The following is a 23007-nucleotide window of genomic DNA, read 5'->3' on the forward strand; positions in this document are numbered from 1 at the left end:
AGCCGGATGAAAACTACCCCACAATTGTTGATACAAGTGAGTATTCATAGATTGACTCTGATAAATATTTCTATGGTAACTCAAAACACGGGTTTCGGAGACGACTACATGGGTCTCAGACGGCCCGGAAGCAACCGGAAAGTCTGACCACGAATCTGTGTATGCCACACGTAAGCAGAGAGTCGATCCATGCGTAGAGCTTAAACAATAAGACATAAAATGACCCTTTTGTGTGATACTTGTTCGCTGTCCTAGTTTCCCACCCAGCTCCTCTTGTGAAGGAACGCAGTCAGGACAAAAATCAGACAACAAGGCCTAACAACACATCCCTTTAAGCAGATGGGCTCTTACAACTACACGCCCGTATCATTTTACCATTCTCGGAAGTTCTCGGAAGTCTTGCCATGTCATTCCTTCTCAACTACGCCTTTGGGCAACAACCCGCTCCAAAGCGCATACCAACGGATACAGTCATACCGATGAATAGCCATGATGATAGAAGTGAAAACAAAAACATTACGGTAGAGCTCACTTTGCGGTTCGACGATGTTCTCGATGCCCAGAAGCTCGCTGATGCACTTTGGAAATTGCTCGAGAAGCCCCGTTGGAAAAGACTGGGAGCACGACTACGGATAAACAGCAAAACCGGACGACTTGAGAATCATGTTCCGGCCCAGTATACAAAGGATCGTCCACCAATTGATTACACCCAAAAGACATATGATATGAAACTACAGGAACATGCCGTCTGGAGCAGATTCCCCAAGGTCAAAGACAATGATTGTATACAATCATTTGAAAACTTACCTCTGACAAGTGAGCTTACACCGCCAGAGGGCGGTCCAAAAGTGCTTGAATACTGGACTCACAGCGACAAGGCATTGTTGGGGTTAGACATAGCCAATTTCCAAGATGCGACATTGGTCACGGTGACGTGGCTGCATACGCTAATGGATGCCTTGGGACTCCATACGCTGTTGCAGGCATGGATCGCGGTCCTAGAAGGAAGGGATGAAGATGTGCCAGAACTCTGGGACTACGATGTTGACTATTTAGAGGAGCTTGGCACGCTTCCGAGTGAAGAAGAAGACGAAAAGAAACCAAATTTGGTGTGGACGGCGGCATCATGTGTCAAGGACTGGATATCGAGGCTTCCAAGATTACCGAGCTTCAAGCTCATTCTTGCTATCCTTCACTGGCGCATATTCCAAACCCCCAAGGCACAATGCGACCGCAAAATGTATATACCAGCGTCATCCCTCGCCCGAATACGCAAAGAAGCAATGAGCGACCTCGCCTCACTCGACCCTTCACAGATAACCTACAACACCTCTGCTCCTCCCAAAACCACACCGTTCCTCTCAGACGGCGATATCATCACCGCATGGCTGATGCGGCACCTTGTAACCTCGGACCACGACCTGCCACACTACCCTCCCACCCGCCCAATCCTCTTTCTCAACGTGCTCGAAATGCGCGACGTACTCAGCGAAGCCACGGGAAAATACAAAGTCCTGATCCCCAAAAACACCGCATACATCGGAAACGCCACGGCCGCTCTCTTCAGCCACTTTACGCTAAGGAGCTTCCTCGGGCTCCCGCTCGGCCACATAGCTGCCAAAATCCGCAAAGATGTCGTCGACCAGGGCAACCGCGAGGCGCTCGAAGCTGCGCACCGCAACCTGCGCCGCGGTCGCTACGACCACATACTGCCGCCCGGCACGACGATGATTCCCAAGGTCATCGTCATGACCAACTGGAACAAAGCGAGGTTTTTTGAAACAGACTTTTCGGCTGCACTTGTGCATAGTGGGAGCGAGGGGAGTGATGAAGGAAAGAAGAGGGGGAGGCCAACGTATTGCCATACTAATGGGATATTTCGGCGCCTGAGTGACTGGGCGTCTTTGGCGCACATGACGAATGTGGTGGGGAGGGATGCGAAGGGTGGGTATTGGGTTACTGCATCGATGTCGAAGGATTCGGAAGAGAGGTTTATGAAGGTTATTGTGGATGGTTGAATGGGATGTAGGAATGATTTTGGGGAGTGGTATAGGATGGATGGAATGTTTTGGATCAGATTAGGTGATGCTGAGGAAAACGTAGAATCCATTTCGTGATGCGAGTTTTTTTGTTCTTTTGTGCAAAATAGATGAAGCAGAAATTAATCGATCAAAGCTGGATAAACAAAGTCTTAGCGCTTCCAATGGATGTAGTGTGGGCGTCTTAGTCCCCACTAATTCCGAGTGCGTATTGTGCTGGGTCCAGTCCTCGCACAGTGGCCCCATCGATGCAGAATAAGACTTTTCCAACTCTTGGCAAAGCTTCTTTCTTTTCTTTCCCTTCTTGAAACCAGATTTGGACGTATTCCTGTACATCTTTCAGAAAATGTTTTGCTCTCTCGACATTGGCGGGGTAAAGTTGTTTGAAGTAGAGATGGGCGAGTCCATCGATTATTCTCACTGGAACTTCTGACTCACTTAGAAGTCTGTTCCTGTCTCTATAGGCACTCGTATCAATATGGAATGCTAGTGTCTTGGTTCTGGAGATGAAAGGGCTTCCTATTGGTTCACCTGAAAAGGGCTGTTCCATGAAGTCGGAGAGCGTGTTGGCAATGGAAGCGGCAATCCTCTCATCAGTAATGAGGTTGTTGAGTGGATTTAATGCCCGCCAGTTTAAGTACCTTGTAGCTGGTAAACAGTACTTATCCGTGCTGTGACAAGCGCCTGCTACGGATTCCGTATTCCACTCGTCTTGTAGTGACCGTTCGTGCTCAGTGCAGCAAAGAATGAAATGGACGTCGATTCGGTCAAAGGCGCCGTCTTTCCGCACGGGCAGATTTCGCCACGTTGGCCAAATCCAATGGTCGTCAACGATTGCGACGTCGAGGTTCAGGGTCTGTGGCTTCTTTGAGAGATAGGTTTGGGTCTCCAAGTAGAGTTTCTGACTCGTGAGTAAGAGACTTAGTGCAGGGTACCGTCCGTCGAGTTTGAGTTTAGGGACGCAATATATGTTTCTAGGGAAAAGGCCTGTGTCTCCTACTGGCCGGTAGCGTTTGCTCTCCTCGGGCCAGTGGATAGAAGTGACCACGAGGTCAATAATCGCAAAGAGAAGTTCACTTGGTAGATCTAATAGTCTCGCCATAGCTGTGTCTAGAGCGTCATGCCGCTGTACGATGAAGGGCGTTCGTCTGTGGTGTGCTGCGCGCTAGCAGTACTGTTGGTAGGCACTAGTAGTAGTAGTAGTATGATGTAATCACCCCGCTAACATTTTGCCCAGTCTCCATACACCAGCTGTTGTTGTTTCGTCTCTCATGCGAGTACCATGGGCCCTGCTACGACTTCGCCTCTTGCGGCTCTATGCATTTGAGACACGTTCGATCCATAATTGTGGCGCATGCCCCCGTTTCGGTTAGCGTAGATGACTCATTATATCTCACTGATGCACGAGCTCCAGGTACAGCTCCAGTCATACTCATTACCGTTTTTAGACATTTGGTTTATGCTCCAAGTGGGTTCGCATAGGTGGACATGTATTCTGGTACAACATAAGTATCATGCTATGCTCGTTGACATTCAACATCGCCACCACGTTCTTCGTCCACGTTTGTACGATACCCCTCCGCGATTCTTTTCTATTTTGCATTTCTTCTCACAAATATTGTAGCATTTTAAACAATGGCGGCTGCGGAGGAATCGAAAGCACCCGCACGTATGTCAACAACATCATATGATACGGCCCTTTGCATTATACCACCCAGGTCGCAATGCGGTTACGTGGATCAGCTGCGAGAGCTCTACGACAAGGCCTTTGGAAGATGGCCAGCACACATCAACCTCGTATACCCATTCGTAGCACCCGAGCAGCTTCCACGGGCGCAGAAACAGATTCAAGACTATCTTGCAATGCGCCTGGACCAAAGCAAACCAATTAATGTGGAACTAACCCAAGCCGGATATTTCAAACAAAAGAACAGGTGCACAATGTTCCTTAGCGAAGAACGTGTCAAGCACGATAATGGTGATGCAAATGCGAACCTCGAATCACTACGGAAATTGGCGCTGGAAGCCATAGGACAACCTCCTCCTCGATCCACCTTACATCTTACTCTTGGTCAATCTGAAGACAACACAGTCTTCGCACGGGAATATCTCTTGGACAAAGCAAAACTCATACCGCACCTACAGTTTAGCGTTGGATCACTTGCTATCTTAGTACGTGAACGAACGACTGGTTCCGACTTGACAGACTGCATGCGCCTTTTCGCTACCATCGACATCTGCTCCTCTGATGCCGTCCCAAGGCCTGACAGCCCCAATTACTGGGTACGAAGCTTTCCTTCGAATGTAACATCACTCCAATCTGAGGACACTCAGGACGAAATAGCCCAACAGGAGCACAGCCAAGGAGTGCAGCCAGGATCAACATACTACTTTGATGAGGATGAGTACAAATGGTCGATTTATGCTGCTGAGGAGCATGAAGAAATCGAATTGGAAACACTCACAGTTGCGAGTTATAACGTTCTAATCGATAGCGAGTACCCCCCAACACATGACCGTGATTCTCTGCTCGTCGTTAACATCCTCTCGGACCCCGCCATGGCGGATATTTTGGTGCTGCAAGAGATATCAGATGCCTTCCTATCATACATGCTAGGCGACAGCGAGATTCAGCGAAGATACCCGTTCGTTTCCCACGGACCACCTGAACAACCAGACATTGGACCGCTACCTAGTTTGCGAAACATTGTTGTTCTGAGCCGTTATCCGTTTTCATGGAAGTCGGTACCATTCTATCGAAAGCACAAGGGCGCCATTGTTGCGCAGTTTCAAGGGTTGGCCACATCTGGTTCGTCAGACTCGGGAGGTCTGGTGGTCGCCAGTGTCCACTTGACCGCTGGCCTTACTGATGGCTCGACGGCAACTAAAAGAGCTCAGATGAAAACCCTTATCAGTCATTTGGAGCAAAACTACGCGAATGAGCCATGGATCATTGCTGGCGACTTCAACATTGTCACCTCCACTTACACCATTGAGACTGCCTGCAAGAACAAGGCCATCACTGAAGAGACCGCGAGCACACTCTCTTCTATAGAGACCTCAATTAGCGATGCTGGCTTGTTCGATGCCTGGGCTGTTGCCAGAATTGAAGGAACGGATCAGACAAGTACTACTGATGTGGGAGAGCTACATGAAGGCGAAGAATCTGCGACGTTTGATCCACAAAACAACAGGCTTGCTGCGGGAACCACCACCACTTCGCACGATCGCCCACAGCGCTACGACAGGATACTGTTTCGCCCAAACAACACTCTTCATGTGATCCGATTCAATCAATTTGGTCAGCCTGAGACTATTAATGGTGTGCAGGTAGTCGCCAGTGATCATTATGGAATAAGAGCAAGACTAAAGATTGGGCATGGTGGAACGATCGACAGTGCAATGGATACCGATTCGAGCAACCTACCCTCAGTTCAACTGAAGCGCGCAATCGCGACCTTGACGGACTCTTCGGACATGTCTTCAGCGCTTGAGGTCCATGGTATGATTCCCAATGATGAGCAAACGACACAGCGACAAGAAGCATTTGCACTTCTCCAGCGAATTGTCTCGGACACAAGTGAAGATGCAGAGACTGGCCAGTCTGGTATTCCACTAGTCATAGTACCAGTTGGCTCGTATGCTTTGGGTGTTTGGACATCCAGTTCCGACATTGACTGTCTTTGCATTGGCTCCATCAGTTCGAAAACATTCTTCAAGCTTGCTCGACAACGTCTCGTCAAGGCCGGAAATCCTCAAGTGCGCATTCTGAGAAAGGTTGAAGCTGCTACTGGTACTATGCTTGAACTTTCTATCAATGGCATATTGATGGACTTGCAGTATTGTCCTGCAGCACAAGTGGTAGAAAGGTAAGTCCTTATTTCTAATCATTCCTAGTGACAGTACTGACGTCCTTTGTATAGATGGTCCGAGTTGGCAGAAATTCCAGCATCCGACCCCATCTTCAACCTCTCAATGCTCTCGCTTCGCAAGCTGAAACCCTATCGCGACCTGCTATACCTCCAGCGCACAATTCCATCGCGATCCATCTTTCGCCAGGCTTACCGATTGATCAAGCTATGGGCTGTTCAGCGCGGCCTCTACGCTGCAAAGTTTGGTTATCTGGGCGGAATGCACATCACGCTCATGCTTTCCTGGGTTTGCAAGAGCCTGGCACACAACGTCGGCTCAGTGAGTATCGCAGATATAGTCGTGAGCTTTTTCCAACATTACGCAAATTTCGACTGGTCGAATGATATGGTATACGATGCGTTCTTTCACAAGAAGAAGCCGCGATACAACCGTAGTGCAAGAGAGCCCATGGTTATTCTCAGCTTTCATGCACCCAACTCGAATTTCGCACAAAAATCTACGGTTCCGGGTTTGCAGACGTTGATTAAGGAGCTCAAGGCTGCCGATATGAAGCTAAGTGAGCCTGGTATGACCTGGCAAAAGTTCTTCAGTACATCATCGGATCTGGCCTCAGAACCTCGTCTTCCTTATGGAGCTGTTGAGTTCCTAAATACTTACAATGACTTTGTTAAGATCGACATTCAGTTCTGGGGTCGTATGCTTGCAAAGGGCAAGAGTTTGGTTGGCTGGGTTGAGTCGCGTTGCATATCCATCGTCGTTGGTAAGTGCTCCGAGACCTGGAATGATACTTAGACACTTTGACTGACTGTGCAGACATCCACAAAGCACTTCCAGGATCAGAAGTACGGGTCTGGCCAGCTCTATTCACAGATGATGCTCCCAATGATTCCACCGACAGCAACGACTTTCAGGGATGTTACTTGATTGGCCTGTCGAAAGCCGCAGAGGGTAGTCTGACTGGCGGTTTCGAAGACAAACAAGAGGGCAGAAGAGCATTAGAAAAAGTCCTTGATCGCTTCCTGACCCAGCTCCGAACCGACGAAAAGAACTACGACTCAAACACCTGCTGGATTGATGCGTCGCTAGCGAAGAGGCGTGATGTCAAGGCTCTACAGCTAGATGATCGAGAATGGGGGCACTACGTCATGGATATGGACTCCGATTCAGAAGACGAAGAAGAAATCGAAGAAGAACTCGAGGATGCCGACGAAGCCAAGCCGCAGCGTGCAATCCCGCAACGCCCAAAGCCCACCTCGACACCCTTATCAAGCTCAAAACTCCGCCCCGCTTCCGATGTTCTAAACCGATTACGCTGGGACCCAAGTCTTGATCCGAGTAACTACATTATCGGGTACGAAGACCGGTTTCTTGGTGCAAAAGAGACAGGGCTTGAGAGGTGGAAGACGGAGCAGACGGATGAGGAGTTTATTCCTCAGCATAGGATTCTTTATTTCAAGAAGAAGAGCGAAGATGGCGGAGCAGAGATTGTGTGGGAAAGAGCGACAAGGATTGATAAGGTTTTTGGGAGTGGACTTGGGACTGGAAAGTGATATTGTATGCTAGAGTTGATAAATGTTAAGTGAAGTTTTCACCAGAGGAGCTAGTGACTGGTGGGTACCATCATTTTGAATAGCTGCATTTCTTCACTCAGAGTCGAGCATGCATGGAGAACTACACAATTATCTAACCCTTGCCATCCCGAGTTATATACCAGACTAGAGCCAGAATTTAAAGCCAATCTTACTGAGCGCATACAGCCATGTAGGCTACATACTACAATTCGCGTACTAACTGAATCAAAAGTAATGAAGTCAATCTGTAAATCTCACTAAGAAAAATACCCCGAACGGCCAAGACTCTTGGACACGACTCTAAGCAAGCCTCAGGCATCTCACGCTTCATTACGTAACCTCCGGAAACCACGGATGACATTCGAAATCCGGGGAACTCATTCCACCGCACTACTTTTATTGGACGAAACCAAGCCATGAAGCTCACGCTCACAAATCTTCCTACCGTCAAACCCTCCAAACCTAACGCAAAAAATAAAGTACACACTGCTAATAAATTCATTCCTCCCCGAAGGGCAATCCACGAATACCTTGCACACAACTATTACCCACAACCCCCAAACCCCGCACCCTCTCCATCTCGCCTCCACACACCCAGTGCCCCCAAAGGCAGTAAAGCGCGCGCCCACAGGGCGGTTGTTCACGGAGAATAAATAAAAACAAAAACACCCAACTAACCAACCAACCTAGCCCCTACCCTGCCCCCCATGCCCATCCTCCCGCTTCCTTCCTTCCTTCCTCTCTCTCCACCCCTTTCCTTCCCAATTCCACATGCTTGCCTGAACTTCTCCCCCCAGCAATGTCTGTTAGATATGATTGTAATTATGAAGCCTTTTCGTAATCTCCATCCCGTGCCTGCAACGTCAGATAGAGTGTATGTGTGCACGGCACGCCTACATAACGTGATAGCTACATGGGTGGACGGGAACGGCAGATGGGAAATACTGTACAGGCGTTTATTCGGGAGATGGGATCGACAAAGGTCGACATGTGCATAGACGGCCGGCAATACTACATTTTCTACCTGGCTGCTGGAAGGCATTGGTTGGATGGACGAGGAGGAGGGAGGAAGCAAAAGTGGGGGGGATCGGGCCGAAAGCGGGTTGGCGACCGGGTGTGTTTCGCAGGGGTTTCGGGGGCCGCGGTTGGAGCCGGGGGGGGGGGGGAGGAAGGAGGGGAGAGAGAGATGGGGATCTAGGAATGTGTGGGATTGGGATTGAGGATTGAATAATTGGAGGTGTTTTGTTTTGCTTGTGACATGGCTGGGCTGATAAATATTTATACGTATGTACAGGTGAAAATGTGACAGCGGTGGGCTGATAGCGCATAAAGGGAACCATCATGATTCACGGCCCAAAGAGAAAGAGAGGCGGAGTGAAGGAAACAAATGTTCTATTACGAACATGTGTGAATATCCGTCTACTTATAGCAACACATAACCCATATGCCACACATAACAATCGAATGACAGGAAAAAAAAACGCCCCAATTTGCTTGTCCAGCGTCTAATACTCCATGAAAAAAAGCCCTCCAACAGAGGAGAAGGATGAAGGCGGGAGTAGAAAAAACGATAAAAATTCTATACATTCCAAAGTACGTTCCTCTGATCGCGGGCATTGACCCAGACATACTCTGTACACCGAGGATTCGACTTTGTCTTGCCGAGGGTAACGGCAAAAAGATTGATCTCCATCCACACGGGGCGCATGCCCATGCGCTCCAGACGCTCCCACCAGCTGCGGAAGCGGGCGAAATCGACGCTGCCGCCGCCGACTTGGTTGTCGATCGAGATGCCGTCGCCCAAGTGCAACTCAATCATGACCTGGCCGATTGGCAGCACCGACTTTCCCGATGCGGATTGCACATTGTCGAAAGCGTCCATCATGGTATCTAGCGCATCGTACTCACTACCCTCGACATCGATTTTCAAAATGTCAATGTAGGTGTGGTTGTTGTGCTTCATGAGGGAGGGGAGAGTCCAGAATGGCGGACTGGCGTCATGCGCGTCTTCCTTTCCGAGCCCGACCTTTTTGAAAAAAGTGCGGTGGCGGTGTTTCGGTGCAATCTGCGGGCCCCAGGCGTCGACGGAGAAGTCGTAGCCCCAGATGCGGGCGCTGGGCACGCGCTCGAGCATTTCTGCTTCAAACGAGGATTCGCCGTTGATGCCGAAACTGTACATTACGAGGCCGTCCTGCGCGTTGGAGAGGGCCGACTCCTCCGATGCGGAGGCCTTGACTGCGGGAAGCCCTTCGTAGACGCTCATGCCGCAGACCCATTTTCCGCCGTCGCCCATGCGGCCTACGCGCTGGATGTCATGGGGACAGGTCCAGGTCGGGGGAAAAAAGTCCCAGATGGTGAATGGGTATTTCAAAAAGTCCATGGGGAAAAAGGGTATCTTTGGGTTATCCGGATGGGATTTTGCCATTTGTTCTCGCTGGTCGAGACTTGCTTTCCACGATTTCTCAGAGAGAGCAGATCGATCTTTTATCCATGCTCGGAGGAGTGAGGAGGATTGCGATGAGCCTGTTGATGGCAGGACAGGCAGGTAAGGAAGGAGAGCCGTGCCAGCGGATTCCTCGTTGTGGAAAATAACTATGAGGAAGACGACGACGAATATGCCCGCGAATATACGTGCTGATGGTTCATGTTAGAGATGGGGGGAGACTTGGGAAGAAGCATCGCAAAGTAACATGTAACATACCTCCGAAAGACCTTAACATTGTGGCGGTTGTATATAAAAAAAGAACGATGTCCAGATATCTAGATGAGAGAGACAAAGAACAATCGTGACATGTACATGAACCTCCGAGTTGAATCAGTGGAGGTTCTATTCGCGTCAAGCGTACGTGGGCAGTGAGGGGAAGGAGCGGAGAAGGGTGAGTGTGTGTGTGTGTGTGAATGTAGGTGAAAAGGAAAAGAAAAAAGACACAGAGAGAGATGATGAAGGGCAAAAAAAGGGAAGGTTAGAACCAAATGGCCCGAGAGCCCGGCTCGCATGCAGATGTTATCATGGTCAAACAGGGCCCTCTCTCAATCTGTCTGGATTCCCTGACATGGATCGCCGTGTATGGGACACGTGCCAAGCATTGCTGCCGAAACACTCAACAGCGGGACCCAAGCTGGTAACGAGTGTTACGCGTACATTGGACTCGCCAAGCACTGACCTTCATATCAAAAGACACTTGGTCAGCCTATCCTTTACCCCCCAGTTTTAGTCGTATCATGGCCACTTGTGCTGATCGAGCGAGACGACAGCATTAGGCGCCCCTGCTGACTACTATGACTGACCATGACATACGAGCTGGCTGCGGAGTAACAGCTACATGCGGCTACACCTGCACCATTGGATCCTGGGGCACCGACGTTGGCTTCGCGCGTAAACTAATGTGACCGCGGCTCGACTAGGCGCGGGAGACGTTTTGCGATTGCGATGGTGGTAGGGCAGGTCGTGTACCAAGGGTGGGTCTCTTGGCCATCAGCCGCCACCAGCGTCGTTTCACCCTTAGCTGGGCAGTCCGCCTCCCTGAACATGCTTTTATACTGGGGGGCCACGAAGAGGCCCTATCGCACAGACCTCAAGGCTGCGCATACAAGTCTGGTTCCAAGTCGTGTAGGGTATGCGATGTGAGAGCTGACAATGATGTCATATGATCTACCGGGCTATCTACCTGTGCATACGTACTCAACCGATTGCGATGACAACAGAAAAACAAAACAAGTGGGTATTGTGGATGGCGATGTGCATGTCGCGTGCTATTTACAGAAAGCAACCATACTTGGTAATAACAACAAAATAGTGTTTGCATAGCCTCGGCGCTATACTGCAGAGCTGACATATTACCAAAGTTCTAAAGACTGAGAGTTTGTGCGCCATCCCCTATGAGCGCATCGTGCCCATCTGGTGTCTAGAGTTTCACGAGCATAACAAAGAAATCAGGCCAACGTCTTGTGAACAAAGACGGCAGCTACAATAAGCAGTACACTGCATGTCGTAAATACTGTGTCGCGATGTGCCTCGCCTATATGCATGTGTTAGCTTTTATGCTTAACTTGGATGACTGTGAGGACAATGCTTACCCTCCTTTGTGGTGCTGAGCGCTAGCACGACAAAGACGTTGAGCGGAATGCGAAGAATACCATAGATGCTAGCTCGTGAGCCATCTTCAATGAGCTTGCTCTTGAGCGAGCCCATAGCGGGATAGTATATTCCGCAGCAGAGCTCAAAGATGCAGAAGCACCACAGTGTAAGGCGTTCGTCGCGGAAGTGCCCAGGGATGAAGAAACAGGCGGAAGAAACGGCGAGGATGCCAATGAGCATCTTCTGCGCTGGTACGGGGTTCGCGGATGTGGAGACATGTTTGTGGAGGAGAGAGCCGAGCATCATGGAGCACATAAGGATAGCGAAAATGAGGCCGAATGGCAGTTCTGCTTCATGTCAGACGCACATTCAGAGATAGAGGCATTGGAGTGTTGCTTACCATCGGTCGAGCCGGAGAGTTGGTGGCTGAGCTTCAATGCAGGAAATTTGAAAAAGATGAATAAGAAAAGTGATCCTTCAAAGAAACCCGATACCAAAGCGAGAATCATAATGTTGCGATCACGAAGAATTGTTCGCAGAGCAGAGGTTGAGGAAGGCGCCGGCGCCGCCTCTTCTTGCTGAAGAAGACCTTCGGTCTCAGACGCCCTTCGGCTGCTGGATCCATAGTTCTCGCCCCAGTATGACGAGATGGCCAGGAAGGACAGGGTCAAGCATGCAATGGAAGCCATGAAGGGGGTCTTGGCCGTGCCTGTTTTGGTGACAACCCATTCAGCAAAGATGCCAGAGGCAATGGCAACCAGAGTGTTTGAAGTGGTCATGGTGCTGAAGATGGCACTCAAGTGAGGCTCACCATCTTGCAGCATAAGTTGGTTGAACTCAGCGACGAGCCAGCTCTCGAAGACGCTCCAGAGGATCGTTCCGCAAAGGCCGCCGAGTATACGACCGAAGAACAGAATGTAGATGTTGTTGGTAAGGAGCGTAGCACAAGAGAGGGAGTAGATGGCGCAGTATCCAAGGCAGGCCGTCTTTCGGCCATAACGGTCTGCAAGTCCGCCTACAAAGGATGCGGAGATGCCGGCAGAGATAAAGCCTGTGAGGAAGAGGAAGGCGACTGTTTCTTCGGGGAGTCCTTTCTCATCTGTAAAGACGTGTGAGTACGCAGGGGATAGGAGGTATTCATTCACGTGCATGTACCTTTGTAGATGGGATAGATATAGGGTCCCTGAAGCCAATCTGCGGCGTTAACGAGCAGATAGATTGGGAAGAAGCGTTTCTTCAGCTTGCTCAAGCCGTCCATATCGGGCTCGTGGGATTCCAGTCCATCTTTCTTGTCCGAGACGGCCGCCTCGGTGTTTGCTTTGCGGGAGCGGTGGGTTTGGTAGAATGCAAAGAGATTCAGTAGTACGGAGCCCGCAAAGGTAGCTCGGTAGAGGTCCATGTTGAATGTGGACTTGCAGTGTGTTGAAAAGAGCGAAAGTAAATGGGTAAGACGATAACCTAGGTATGTACAGTGAATGGCCAGCAAACACAGAAGGGAAGCAGGACAGAAGACGAGTGGATGAGGTCAAATGGCGCTAATTGCTTGTTGGCAGGCTGTGGGCGGAAAGGGTTAGCCTCGATGGCTCGGAGGTGCTGAGGGAGCAATACACTTGACACGGGATGCGAGTCTGATGTTAAGTGCCGCCTCACAAGCCGTCTGGTGCACCAGGATAAGCCCTGATTGAGATCAGCCAAGATGGACTGTGCCATAAATGGAGCTGGGCGGACTGGTGTGCTTCAAGTCGACATGCGGGCTGACAGTAAGCTTGGCCGGATTGCGCGTCAAAAAGTGGGCGGCGCGCCTGCACGTTTCCAAAGTGTGGGGCAGACGCTACGCTTCGGAAGGCGAGTGGCTCCGGGGCCGTGCGCGCCTTCTCTGTACGCGGGGTGCGGCGGCCCCTTGCAACGCCCCGCCGGCGTGGTGCCTGTTTCGAATCTGGGAGCCTCAGGCATTGACAGCTTTTGTCTCTGTATAGTAGTAGGCCTTTGTGCGAATGCTGGGCCGGCTGCCATGGTCTGCCTGAGCAGAGCCTGAGGCAGTGAATACAAGCTATTTCCATGCTCGGTCGATGCAGAGGGCGGCTCAGATCAAGCGACGAGTCCGGCTACACTGAACGACGGGCTGGTCGGGTCGACGAAGCGAGAAGTCAACAACATGCGAGTGACCAGTAGTGCCGTGCGAGTAGTCGACATTTTGGTGAGGCCAGAAACCTATGTAAAGAATCGATGCTCTTTGCTGTATTTCCAGACATAGCCATGTCAAGATACCCATCTGTGTCTGCGTAGTTCACATGTCATCCGTATCTTGTTTCGCTGTCGTGGTTTCGCATCGCTGATTCGGAGTGCAGCATGAACATAGATTGGAGGTCACGTCGCAGCGGTGGCTGGCATGGCGAGACGGTATGTTTTCTGGTCGTCTACTGCAGTCATGGTGTTGAGAAATCATTCCTTCCACGGTAAACAAATCCACACCAGGCACGCCAAGCTATGACGTAACAACTGCACTAGTGGCATCTGTTATGCCACATCCTCCTACATCACACAAATCAACACCATTTACCTTTGAAAATATTGACTTCCAGAATCGGTGTCGTCTCTTCCAGAAATTTTTAGGGCTTGCCACAGCCTCGTCATAGTAAGCACGCGAAAGCTTTCGTCATTGCCGAGAATATCATTCCTGTCTTGCTTACCATGTTGAGTTCTGCTGTCCTTTCCTTTTCTCCCAACTTATCGAGCTGTCAGATTTCACACAATCCCTAGTCCTGACATTGACACCGAGGTAAGACAGAGTTCGTTCGGAACGACAAGGCGTCGGCTGCCGGTAGGCTAGGCTGTCAGTCGTCATTAAGATTAGTGGCTTCTGCGTCAGTGTATCCGAATCACATAAGCACTCAAAACCAACAGCGAACCCGACTCAACCCCCGGTTAACTCAAAAGATCTGATTGGATAGTGCATTTAGTAACATTTGCTTGGACACTGCCCATAATTAAGTAATCACTGCATGTGCATGTCCTAGTCCGGGCAGCACACAGTACTACCCGTCCGGGTATCTGGTAGAATCGCATCAAGGAAGGTGCATAGATCTTTCGAATCACAAAACTATCCACACAGGTTGCCCATACACTTCTCCCAAGTGTCCATCGGAGATGCCGCATCCCAGACAATCTCCGTTCTTGCGCAGGCGCGCCGCCTCTCTAACCTCCAGATGCAGTGTACGGAACCTTGTTGCCCAGAATGCATGAGTTCTGCTCTATCTCAGCAATCTTCTTCAGACACTTTTGGCATGCCAAAGCCTCGCATCCAGGGCACCTGCTACAGCCGACGCGGGCTTCCATGCAGAACACGCAGTGATCAGCACCACCGGGCTGCACTCTCCAGGTCGCACTTCGATATTTGCAAGGACGAAGCACACACTCATGAGACATTTTGACAAACAGACCATGTTGCAGTCCGCCTTGACCAGGGCTTGGAGGCCTACTCTCATCGATACTGGAAGAGAATTTAGTAAGAGCGCTCAACAAAGTCACTTCGTGTACAGTCGACTCACGGAGGATCGCACTCGGGATGTCTGGCATAGTACTCTGCAGACAGCTTCTGCCATTTCTGGTATGCGGCGCTATTCAGGCACTTCCATCCGGGATCACCGGGCTTCTGGAAAGGCTTCTTCGGTGGAGGACTGGCCCTACGAGCTCTCTCTCGCATCTCGGCTTCATACTGATAAGTGCGAGTATTACCGAAAGGTTGCTCATCTGCGCTAGGAGCGGGTGGGTCAATCTGGAGCTTCTTGTGCCAGTAGGTCCTATCGTACTCCTTGCGGAACTCATCGTTCGCCAGCCTGTCGTAGGCCTCACGCGCAGCACGAAAGACGACCGAATCACCGATTCCAGAACTGTCGAGATGATGCTCAATAGTCAAGGCACGAAATGCAGACTTGATCGCCTCGGGTGAGGCACCGAGCTGCAGTCCTAGGGTAGCATAGTAATCCTGGAATCTCTCTGGCTCCATGTTTGTAAGCTTCTCCTACGTGTTTGTTGTGCAACTAAAGTGAGGAAAAGGCTTTCCAGACTAGAGAGGCAGAAAAGTGGAGTGTCTGTTGGGAGACGGCCATTTACCTAAGGCATTTTTTCTTCATGAGTGAACGCCTGTCTAGGCAGAAACAGTCATAATGCTACTCTTTTGACAGATACGTCATTCTGTTCTTGAATGAACATGTCGGAAAGGCAGGGCTAGATACGGCAGCGCCGGGTTTCACACAAATCTGCTCACGCTCTGCGCGCAGATGAGATATTTCCAGTCAAACAATAGCAAAGTGAATCAGACAAGGTGAAAAGGGCTAACGGCATTAGGGTTAGGTATCAGATGTGCAAACAGTCGCGCAGAGTCAAGGCTAAGATGGTGCTATTAGTGAATAATGCTGCCTAAAGAGAGTGACCAAACTTTCACTGTACTGTCTCAATGAGCTTAGGGTTTCTCCTCTCTGATAGACACTTTTCGCAAACCGTAATCATGGAAGCGCCGAAAATTGTTAACTCACACTCTACTTTTCACCTAAGTATATTTTTGAGTTCCTTTCCTTGTCTTGAAAGGTGGTCTCAGGCTTTGTCGTTTAAGACGACCCACTGCGTTTGTTGGTTATAGAGTTGTTCATCAAATCCAGTCCTTTCTACTAGCAATCCGATTTGTGTAAACAAGAAGCAGTCCAATCATGCTCGCGCCCCAGCTTTCTCATAGCCAAGGCATAATATGTACACAAATGCACCCTTTTTGCCATTTATCAAAGCTGTACCCTAGATGCTTGGTAGATCCATGGTGAAACGCTACGTGTCGAAAATCGCCGCCTTCACGTGGCTACCATTATCCACATTTACTTCGACGCACGAAAGAGAGGGCCCTCGTGGCACATGCCTGAGGTAATGTACCAATTATAATGATACACAACTACTACTTATCAAGAAGACGATGGTTCTGGAAAGAAAGTCGCGCATCACGAGGCGGGTCTACTCCCGATATGGTTAGCCGGCGTGGGATTTAGCTTCAAACATTGCCTCACGATTTCAAAGGGCTGCGGTGAGCCCGGATTTTCTTTTACTACCTTGCCAGCAACCCGCCTATTACCTTCAATCGTCACCGAGACTACAAAGGCATTGTCGTTGACCGGGTTCTACATCTTTCCCAAGTGCACTGTTCTTGGGGCGTTACGGGTCTGACAAACCACAATACTTGCCCCACCCCCTTCGTATGCTGCTGCATCCTCTATTTTGAGACCAATCAGGTTTAGCCACCTTCGTCACACGCAAGTCCAATCATTTTTGGACGCGACCCGCTCAATTACGTGCCATCTACAGACGTCTCCATCCTATTACCGGAGGCTGACAGCAGCCGTCCATGTCAGGCCCAACTTCCAGCCCCGATTGGAATAAAGACGGTAGTCCTGCATACGGCACTTTTCCACGAGCATCAATCCATCCCGACGCTACAACCAGCAGTGATGACAGCAACGAGAGTACTGTCGTTATGTCCAGCAATGGAGACGAGGAGCTCTCACCAACATCTAGACCATCTCCAAAGCGCCAACCGTCACGGCACATCGAATTCAGAAAGTACCTGAAGCGACCTCATCAGGAGACCCAGCGCACACTGAGCGATGCGTTGAGATTTGCAAAAAGCAGACAAGAGCAGGAGACTTTGTTGCCTGAAGAAGACTATGCCGGGAGCGATGGGTGTTTCAATGGCCAAGGCCAGCCAACGACTGCACCAACGCCCGGTGCAAGCTCCATCAAGAGTTATCAAACGTACTTCAATATTCATCGGTGAGTTGAAGAGGTGTATGAGAAGCCGGAGTTCACTGCTGATAGTGGAATAGAATACGAAGACTCATGTTGGCCGTAATTGAGGACCCTTACACGGTGGACCAACTACGAGAACCACGTATGAATGTCCTCATTGTCAAACCACTTGTCGACCGTCTTTATGACGAGGACGACATATCTATTGTCTACTGTTTGCTCGTAAATCGCATGCAATTCTTGCGAGATCAACAGTTTCAGCAGCATCATCAAACTGTCGATCTTACACGCGCCAATCTCTGCGAATTGGTCGCGATGAAAATCTTGCGGCGACACGATGAAGAGTCTACGGGAAAAGCCGGCCTGTTGCTGCTGGCGCAGATCTTAGTGGCGCCATTCCAACCCTTCCAAGGAGCCCCTGAGGAGCGGTGTCCACCACGACACGTCTCCGATTACCAAGGTCAAGGCGAAAATGAGGGCAAGCTCACTGCTTTGGAAGTCGCCATTGTGTCTGAGAGCAAAGTGCTACTCTCCGGTTCTGCAAGCCAGAAAGTCATTGACGCGATCTATCGAGGGCGCATCGTGTATACACCGACTACATTTATGGACATTATTCCAGACCACTACAAGTACAAGCCCATCTCACTTTACGACCCAAGAAAGGCACCCGTACTCAACCAGTATCGGCTCATGGTTCCAAGGACGCGCAACATGATCGAAGTGGTTCAGTTTCTCATACTGTTGGTCTTGTACTGCTGGTGCATGTCAGTGAGGAAGGATCATTTCCTTACCTGGCCTGAGTTGATCTTCATGGTTTATGCTGCGGGCTGGGTGCTAGACGAGCTGACATCATGTCTCGAACATGGATGGGAAGTGCATACCCAGGAACTGTGGGCTTTTCTAGATGTCACGTTCTCTGCCATATTCATTATCTACATTTGGATGCGGTTCCACGGCTGGATAACAGGACAAGACGAGACTGGACGACAAGCCCTCGATGTCCTTGCCGTAGCCGCGCCTATTCTTTTTCCGCGTATCGCGTTCAATCTGATGCCAGACAATATGCTTTTTATCGCCCTACGAGCCATGGTCAAAGAATTCACGGCATTGAGTCTGATCGCTGTCTGGTGTTTTGGTGGTTTCCTCTTGGCGCTCAAATGGCTGAGCATCAGCAACCCCGAAGTTGGTTATGAAGAATCACCAAACTCGATTACCATTTCCAAGTGGATGTTGTGGATCTGGTTCGGTCTTGACGGTACGGGAATCGACGAAGCGCCTGGCTTTCATGAGATTCTCGGCCCTGCACTCATGGTCGTCTACGCATTTCTTGGTAACACCCTATTCCTGACCGTTTTGGTGTCAATCTTGTCAAACACCTTCTCCAAGATCGCAGCCGATGCGACGGCAGAGATTCAGTTTCGCCGCGCTGTCTTGACCTTTGAAGGTGTCAAGTCCGACTCCCTTTTCGCTTATCGCCCGCCCTTTAACCTTCTCGCCTTTGTAATACTTCTTCCGCTGAAGTTCGTCCTCTCACCACGCTGGTTCCATAAGATTAATATAACAGCAGTCCGAACCTTGAACTTCCCTATTCTTCTTTTTATCACTTACTATGAGCGCCGGTCGCTGTGGAAACCTATCCGCCAACTCAACGTCAATGGTCCCGGGCCCTCGAAACGCACCACATTTGGATTCTGGCAGAGCTGGAAACAATTCAGTCCCCACGCTGATTTGCAGGCCGTGTTTGAGGAGGAGCCTCCCCAAGACGTGGTGACGCGGATTGAAGAGGAGGATGATCTCGAAGATGCCATTCTTGAGAATAGTTTTGCACCGACAAATGCGGTCGGCACAAGGAGCGTCAGTCCCGGCAGTGCAATGACGGGAAGAAGGAGAAGGCTGAGTAGTGTATGGCCTGGACCTAACGCATAGGGACAAGTTTCGGGTTAACAAGTATGAACATATATAAGCTTATGAGAGTGGGGCAAGATTGTGATTCGAGTGCTATTCAGGAGTTCTGGCGTGATTCGTTCATGTATTCTAAGGTCATTGGGTTAGCGTTCTCTTGTTGCATCAGCCTCGAGCTGGGCTTAGTTTTCATAAACGCGTTTCCTGTTCCCTCTTGCTTCCTCGTACCCGATCCAGTAGATAGTGGGCGTCCCCGCACTAACGCAGACATGAGATCTCAGCACCATCCAAGACTCATCAAACCATCACGACCAACCCCAGCATATCAGAACCGCAATTGCCTCATCTAAACGTGACTAATTCGAATCGCCTAACTCTTCGTTGATTGTTCTCTCCCCCAATTTCCTCACCCAAGATCCGCGGCCTTGGAAATCCTTCTCACAAGTTCGCCCGGCCGCGAAGGTACCGACCGCACTTTATTTGTCCGACGGAGAGCTCCAATGTAAGGCCCCCACGTCAAGAATCCTGCAAAAGTAGAACAAGAGAGCAGAACGCCAAAATTATATATATATATCGTAGAGCCACCTAGTTCCGCAGTCTCGCTTCCCAGAAACCCAGCACTCGGCGGTCCAACCCGCATACCTTCAAAAACAAACCTGCTACTGACGTCTACCCATCCCACTCCATCCCGGTCTACATCCGAAGGCACGAAAGGAAAAGAAAAGAAAACAGAATCTTCTAAACAGGATTGCTCGTCCTAACCCACCATGTCCGGCCCGTCCACTCTCCAAAACTACCCCCTCCCGTCTTCCTCGTCGCTCGCCGCCCAGTTCGTTGGCAAAACGCTGAACGAATTGCCCACACCAGCCGTAGTACTGGACCGGGCACTCATCAAGCGCAACTGCAATGCCATGCTCAATGTGTGTAAAGAGCTAGGTGTGGGGTTTCGCGCGCACGTCAAGAGTCATAAGACAGCGGAGCTATCTAAGCTGCAGGTTGGAGAGCAAGGCGCTGCGAATTTCATTGTCAGTACGATTATCGAGGCGGAGCATTTGGCAGAGGTAGTGTTGGAGGAGCAGGGCAAGGGGAGGGATGCTAGTGTATGTTTGTTCCTTTCTTTGCTATATTCTATTTTTTGTTTTTTATGGGGTGTTGTGCACAGCATAAAAGCTGTCTTGGGATATGGAATGATGGGCTTGTCTCAGGACCCAGCGTTTACTCTACACTCATCATTGTTAGATCACAGGGGAAAGGAATCATTTCACTGACGTCACACGTGTAGATCCTCTATGGCGTACCGGTTCCGCAATCAGGGATACCACGCCTGATAGCTCTGGCCGAGAAACTCAAACCGCGATCTGTTAGCCTCATCATCGATAACCAGGATGCATTCCTCAAGCTTTTCCAGCGTCTCGCTGCGTCAGAAAGTCAAGTCGAGTTGGGCATCTTTATCAAAATCGACACAGGCTACGAGCGCGCAGGCATCAAGACGTCATCTCCATCCTTCCCAACCCTCGTCTCAACAATCATTTCAAAGACGCAAGAAACAGGATCCAAGTGCTTCTTACAAGGTTTCTACAGTCACTTCGGCCACAGTTACGCTGGATCCTCTGAAGACGATGCGGCCAACGGGTTGATCGAAGAGTTAATCGGGCTCGAGGCAGCGACTAAGGCCGTGCCGGCGAGTTTCGCTGGAAAACTGGTGCTGAGTGTTGGTGCGACGCCGACTGCCACAGCAGCACAGAACATGCTTTCCCGCACTTCCCCACGGGTTCGCGAGTTTCAGACGGTGCTTTCCCGGCTGCAGGCCCAGCACCTGGTCGAACTGCACGCAGGCGTGTATCCGTTGCTCGACTGCCAACAAGTCGCTACACACGCGCGGCCACCCACGTTTTCGTCTGCCGAGCCAACGCCAGCATTCCAACCGCTCTCCAAGTCCAACATCGGCATCCGCATGCTGCTAGAGGTAACAAGCGTTTACAACGAGCGCGCCAAACCCGAGGCACTCGTCTCAGCCGGTTCCCTCGCCATGGGCCGCGAGCCCTGCAAGTCGTACGCTGGCTGGGGGATCGTAACGCCTGACCTGGGCAACTCATCCGCGAAGCACATTTATGACGAGCAGGCAGGCCGGACGGGCTGGACAGTCGGGCGCATCAGCCAAGAGCACGGCGTGCTGACTTGGGAAGGCGACAGGGACGCGTGTAATGACTTGGTGATTGGGGACAAGGTCATGGTTTGGCCGAACCACGCTTGCGTCGCCGGTGCAGGGTTTGGATGGTATCTTGTCATTGATTCTGAGGGGCATGGTGAGACGGTGGTAGATGTTTGGGTGCGATGGCGAGGATGGTAAAGTAAAGTAATTGCACATGTGTCTGTATGTAACGTAGAAACTTGCGATTTAACAAAACTACAGAAAAAAAGAGCAAAAGAAAAGAAGATTGTAGTAAACCAATATTTACTTAAACTACACCGGGACATTTTTATTTTAATATATGCCGCATGCGCATGCCGCTCATGCGCAACCGTTTTTTTGTTTTGCGCTTGGGGCTTTTCCCCCCCCCTTCCCGTGTAATCCCTGCATGTTTTTTTATCGTTGCCGGCGTGTGGTTCATAAGTCATGTCCTTTGGACCATAGAACCGACGGGGCACAGACAGCGGCTGGCCGGATAGTATATCAAGGGTCTCCTCCCTTCCTTTCTTCATCTCACGTGCAGAGCATGTGACAAAAAAGCGCCGTCATCTTACTGTGTACAACCCTCCCTCGCCCAAATCATTCCGAGGATTAAACAGTTCATAACGCCTCAGTCAGCAGAGTGCATGTTGCTTTGTAAACGGGTGGGGTTGCGCTGACCCTCAAGGCAGACTGAAGAGAACCCATGCTTGTGGCCAGCGGCAAAGCTGCCCATCTTGGTTCTCTATTACTCGTACAAAACTAATAGTAGAGGAGATGTCCTACGTATGTACCTAGCAAGGCAGGTAGGTTAGGCCCTTTACCCCATGTACACCGTGTATGATAACCCTCCCCCCAAGGTTTTGTTTTCGTTACCCTCGCATCCCCATTCCCATGCGCAAATCTAACTCTATCCTCTCCCTCGAAATGAATCTCATCCCGCGACTTCTCGCGCGCGGTAAATAACAGAACCACTCGTTTCCACATTTTGTTAGCCGGGAATCCCTTTCTGACCTAAAAAGTTCACCTCCAGAGAAGAAGAAGAAGAAGAGATTTCGTACCCGACGAACCAAAAAATCTGCAATGCATGCCAAAACGTTTGACTTTTCGATGTTGAACTCTTGAAACGTGTTCAAGGCCCACTACTACTCAGGAAGGCCGCCCTACTTACTCCGAAAAAAAAACGCCTTCGCCCGTTACACCAAGCCTAGCTCTGTACCCCCCTCCACTCTCAGGTCATCGTCCCGCGGCCCGGACGGTGGGTTGACAGGTTAGCATATCCCACCCACCCACTCCCCCCCCCTTCCCGATAGTTCTGAAACATACTTACTTGCACCTCCCATAAGCTTTTTTTCGTTTTTTTTCGTGGTTTGCTTTGACAGGAAGAGAGATACGGGTCCGGTGTATTGGTAAACGAAGACAACAAGGTCGGCTGCTGCACCTTGCAAACGATTTTAAAGCGGCGGCCATTGTTGCATGGACATGGGGGGTTGGGGTGGGGACTAAGTAGGTTGCAGGGAAGTTTGATGCGAGACTGGCACGTGGCATGGTGGGAAACGAGGTGAGGAGGGGAGAGGCAAGTTAGGT

At 50.3% G+C, this 23007-nt stretch overlaps 6 protein-coding genes across 6 annotated transcripts; 3 read left to right on the forward strand and 3 right to left on the reverse strand.

The window, feature by feature from the left end:
* Positions 1-404: 404 nt before the first annotated feature.
* PSV08DRAFT_360081 (uncharacterized protein) lies at positions 405-2118 on the forward strand (the record flags this gene model as incomplete). The annotated part of the gene is made up of 1 exon (XM_014222039.2): positions 405-2118. One exon carries the CDS (start codon positions 405-407, stop codon positions 2016-2018), a length of 1614 nt encoding a protein of 537 aa, XP_014077514.1. The 3' UTR covers positions 2019-2118.
* Positions 2119-2223: 105 nt separating this feature from the next.
* On the reverse strand, positions 2224-3141 carry PSV08DRAFT_173079 (uncharacterized protein; the record flags this gene model as incomplete). Its single annotated transcript, XM_014222040.1, has 1 exon — positions 2224-3141. The coding sequence occupies one exon, from the start codon at positions 3139-3141 to the stop codon at positions 2224-2226; it is 918 nt and encodes a 305-aa protein (XP_014077515.1).
* Positions 3142-3674: 533 nt separating this feature from the next.
* PSV08DRAFT_218147 (uncharacterized protein) lies at positions 3675-7614 on the forward strand (the record flags this gene model as incomplete). The annotated part of the gene is made up of 3 exons (XM_014222041.1): positions 3675-5908; positions 5963-6672; positions 6726-7614. The coding sequence occupies 3 exons, from the start codon at positions 3675-3677 to the stop codon at positions 7460-7462; spliced, it is 3681 nt and encodes a 1226-aa protein (XP_014077516.1). The 3' UTR covers positions 7463-7614.
* A 1131-nt stretch (positions 7615-8745) lies between these two features.
* On the reverse strand, positions 8746-13105 carry PSV08DRAFT_408080 (major facilitator superfamily domain-containing protein 5). The gene is made up of 4 exons (XM_066093794.1): positions 12717-13105; positions 11962-12660; positions 11561-11908; positions 8746-10117 (listed from the first exon to the last, which is right to left on the reverse strand). Exons 1-4 carry the CDS (start codon positions 12958-12960, stop codon positions 9063-9065), a joined length of 2346 nt encoding a protein of 781 aa, XP_065949610.1. The 5' UTR covers positions 12961-13105; the 3' UTR covers positions 8746-9062.
* A 1651-nt stretch (positions 13106-14756) lies between these two features.
* PSV08DRAFT_399899 (uncharacterized protein) lies at positions 14757-15567 on the reverse strand (the record flags this gene model as incomplete). The annotated part of the gene is made up of 2 exons (XM_014222044.1): positions 14757-15051; positions 15110-15567. The coding sequence occupies 2 exons, from the start codon at positions 15565-15567 to the stop codon at positions 14757-14759; spliced, it is 753 nt and encodes a 250-aa protein (XP_014077519.1).
* A 1380-nt stretch (positions 15568-16947) lies between these two features.
* PSV08DRAFT_408081 (nonselective cation channel) lies at positions 16948-21697 on the forward strand (the record flags this gene model as incomplete). The annotated part of the gene is made up of 4 exons (XM_014222045.2): positions 16948-17372; positions 17426-19202; positions 20081-20350; positions 20533-21697. 4 exons carry the CDS (start codon positions 16948-16950, stop codon positions 21598-21600), a joined length of 3540 nt encoding a protein of 1179 aa, XP_014077520.2. The 3' UTR covers positions 21601-21697.
* Positions 21698-23007: the final 1310 nt, after the last annotated feature.

The sequence above is a fragment of the Bipolaris maydis genome (genome assembly GCF_028858645.1).
Source record: "Bipolaris maydis strain C4 unplaced genomic scaffold PSV08scaffold_3, whole genome shotgun sequence".
In the NCBI taxonomy this organism is placed as follows: domain Eukaryota; kingdom Fungi; phylum Ascomycota; class Dothideomycetes; order Pleosporales; family Pleosporaceae; genus Bipolaris; species Bipolaris maydis.

Bases quoted from the DNA above. Each gene is read 5' to 3' on its own strand.
- PSV08DRAFT_408080 (XM_066093794.1), bottom strand. From the start codon at position 12,960: ATGGACCTCTACCGAGCTACCTTTGCGGGCTCCGTACTACTGAATCTC. The intron at 12,661-12,716 runs GTACATGCACGT...ACGTCTTTACAG, and splicing joins TATCTATCCCATCTACAAAG to ATGAGAAAGGACTCCCCGAA. The intron at 10,118-11,560 runs GTAAGCATTGTC...ATGAACCATCAG, and splicing joins GCTCAGCACCACAAAGGAGG to CACGTATATTCGCGGGCATA.